Genomic DNA, 2,563 nt, shown 5'->3' on the forward strand with positions numbered 1-2,563 from the left:
TCTTTTCTCTTCCGAGCAGCATTTACTTGCGCAATCTTTCCCGCATTATCTTTCAATTTCAGTCCTTCCGCCAAAGAGGTTGACGTGGAAACCTTGAGTGGTTCGTTCTTGAGTTTTCCGCCAAGCTCTTTCGGCACGACTGATGAAAAAGCCTTTCCTAGAAATTCATCTTCGGACATGGATTTGTTGCTCAGTGCCCCGGTGCTTTCGAGCGCAGTCAAGGCGAAGGTAAAATTTTGCACCTTGCGCTTCAGTGCGTTCTCGGATGCGAGCTCTATGTGCGATGCGCGCTCCACCGCTTCGTCCAATTTTTCCTTCTTCTCCTTTACTCGCTCTTCCGCTTCTGCGTGATCATCTTCCATTTCTACTAGCGCGCATGAATCGATTAAGATACCAAGAACGAGCGAAAGAATGACAGTCGAAATCAGAATCCAACCGATCGTGTAGAAGACGATGAAATTGTTTCCGTATGCCACCATGGTGCTCCATGCTACGGTGAAAGAGTCTTCGCCAGAGGAGATCACGAACAACGTCAACGTGCTTCTCAGGAACGTTTTGAACGTCAGGCGCTCCTCATCTAGCGTCCCCAACCCGGAGAATAGTTGAAACCCAAAGATGGCAAAGATGACTGAAAATAGCATCCAGACAACCAAGAAGGGCCACATGTCTTGGAAGCCCAACACCGAACTCGAGATGATTCTGCGGAACTCTCTGTTTCGTCTGATTACGCGAAACGTTCTAAAAGCTCTGCCGACGCGCAAAAGACGCAAGAAGGACACGCTTACTCCCTGACTCGTCATGGCTGAGCTGAAGACTCCGGTGACGACGATAACACCGTCCAGCGCGTTCTCTTTTGATCTCCAATAATCGATGAAACCATAAGCCATATGTTTGAATATCATCTCCATCCCAAAAACAGCGAGGAAAGTGTACTCAAGGATATTAGACGTGCTCGTAAACGTCGAACTAGCGTTTGCGTGCTGCGCCATCATCAGTAACGTGTTGAGCATGATTACGCCAGTGACGACGTTGTTAAACCTGTCACTCTTGCACGCGATGAAGCACCGCTCGCGCAGTGCGTTCCAACTATCCTTCACCTTATTTCCTTCTTCTTCTTTTTCTTCTTCTTCTTCTTCTTCTTCTTTTTCTTCTTCTTCTTCTTCTTTTTCTTTTTCTTCTTCTTCTTCTTCTTCTTCCCCTTCTTTCTCTTCCTGGCTGTCGTCGTCAACGATGCTCTGCAGCGTCGCGCAGATCACCGAGGTGAAGAGCTCCATCATAAAAAACCCCCCGACAATGACGACCGCTATGAACCAAATGAACGCGTTCACGAAGCCTACACCGTACGCCGCAGGATTTAAAAGCTCGTTCCAACCGTCGATCGTCATTCCGTTGAGCGTCACGATGGCGCTTCTGAACGCGTCATCGAAGTCTAAAAATCCATCATACGGAGCTACCCCCGAGTCGCAGCAATACTCCTCGACGCTTTGATTCGTGTTCCACGACGCGAAATTACACGTACTGTTGTACGCGTCTGGATACGTCCCCGCGGCACCTAACGACTCGTTCCCCAACCACTCCGCGACGAGCTTGGCGCACACCTCCTTCCCGGTGCCCGTCGGCAACGCGTACGACGCGTTCCCCTCCTGCGCTGGCGGCGTCCCGTATAATCTACCCGTGAGTCGTCCACCGAACACCGTCACCCCGCTCACGGCGAAGAATATCACGAACCAGAGCAAGAACAAACACACGTCCCCCAACAGCGGGAGCGCTCGGAAGATTGTCCGCATCACCAACCGCGCGCTCCGGTACCGATTAAAAATCTTAAACACGTGCAGCGCTCGTAACAGACGAAACACCATCACAGAGTTTCCACCGATGGGCAACAAAATCAAGCTCACCGTGACCAAGAAAAAGTCGAATTGATTCCACCGCGCCGAGAGATACGTCTCCTCGCCGAACGCGAACCCGCGCGCGATAATCTTCAAAATCGCCTCCAGACCGAAAACCGCCGTCAAGACGTACCCCATAATCGTCAACCACATCTCTTCACTCGTTCCATCGCGCTTGGGTTTCACCACGGCGACCGCGACGCTCGACGCGACGATGCACCCGGCGATCGCCGTCTCGAACGCCGAGCTCTCGACAACCTTCCGACACCCCTCTCGAAACCCACTGTTCGGCGCGAACACTAACAGCGACCGCGGGTTCTTCCTCCATCGCTCGAACGCGCGTTCGAACGACGCGATCGAGCGCGACGCGCGCGCGCCGTCGTCCGAATCGTCTGAATTTTCTTCCCGCGCCGAATCTTCCGCCATCCGCCGCGCGTGCGCCGCGTTCGCGCGACGTATCTCCCCCATCGCCTCGGCATCGATCCCGAGACGCATCGCTCGTCGCGCATGTCACGGCGCGGGCGTCGAGCGCTCGCGCGCGCGTCGATGGGCCTCGGCCGAGGCATCGCGTGGGTGTTGTGCGCGTCATCTACCGTATACGCCCGTACACTATGGAGAAGCCCCCACCCCGGGGACGCGCGCGCGCGCCACACCGCGCCGCGCGCGCGCGCCGC

The 2,563-nt window shown here is 54.5% G+C and overlaps 1 protein-coding gene across 1 annotated transcript; it reads right to left on the minus strand.

The window, feature by feature from the left end:
* OT_ostta18g00710 (Voltage-dependent channel, four helix bundle domain) lies at positions 1 to 2,384 on the minus strand (the record flags this gene model as incomplete). The annotated part of the gene is made up of 1 exon (XM_022983048.1): positions 1 to 2,384. A coding segment is annotated over one exon (2,384 nt), but the record flags the coding sequence as incomplete, so codon positions are not given.
* Between the last annotated feature and the right edge of the window lie 179 nt (positions 2,385 to 2,563).

The sequence above is a fragment of the Ostreococcus tauri genome, assembly GCF_000214015.3.
Source record: "Ostreococcus tauri WGS project CAID00000000 data, contig chromosome 18, whole genome shotgun sequence".
NCBI classification, from domain to species: Eukaryota; Viridiplantae; Chlorophyta; class Mamiellophyceae; order Mamiellales; family Bathycoccaceae; genus Ostreococcus; species Ostreococcus tauri.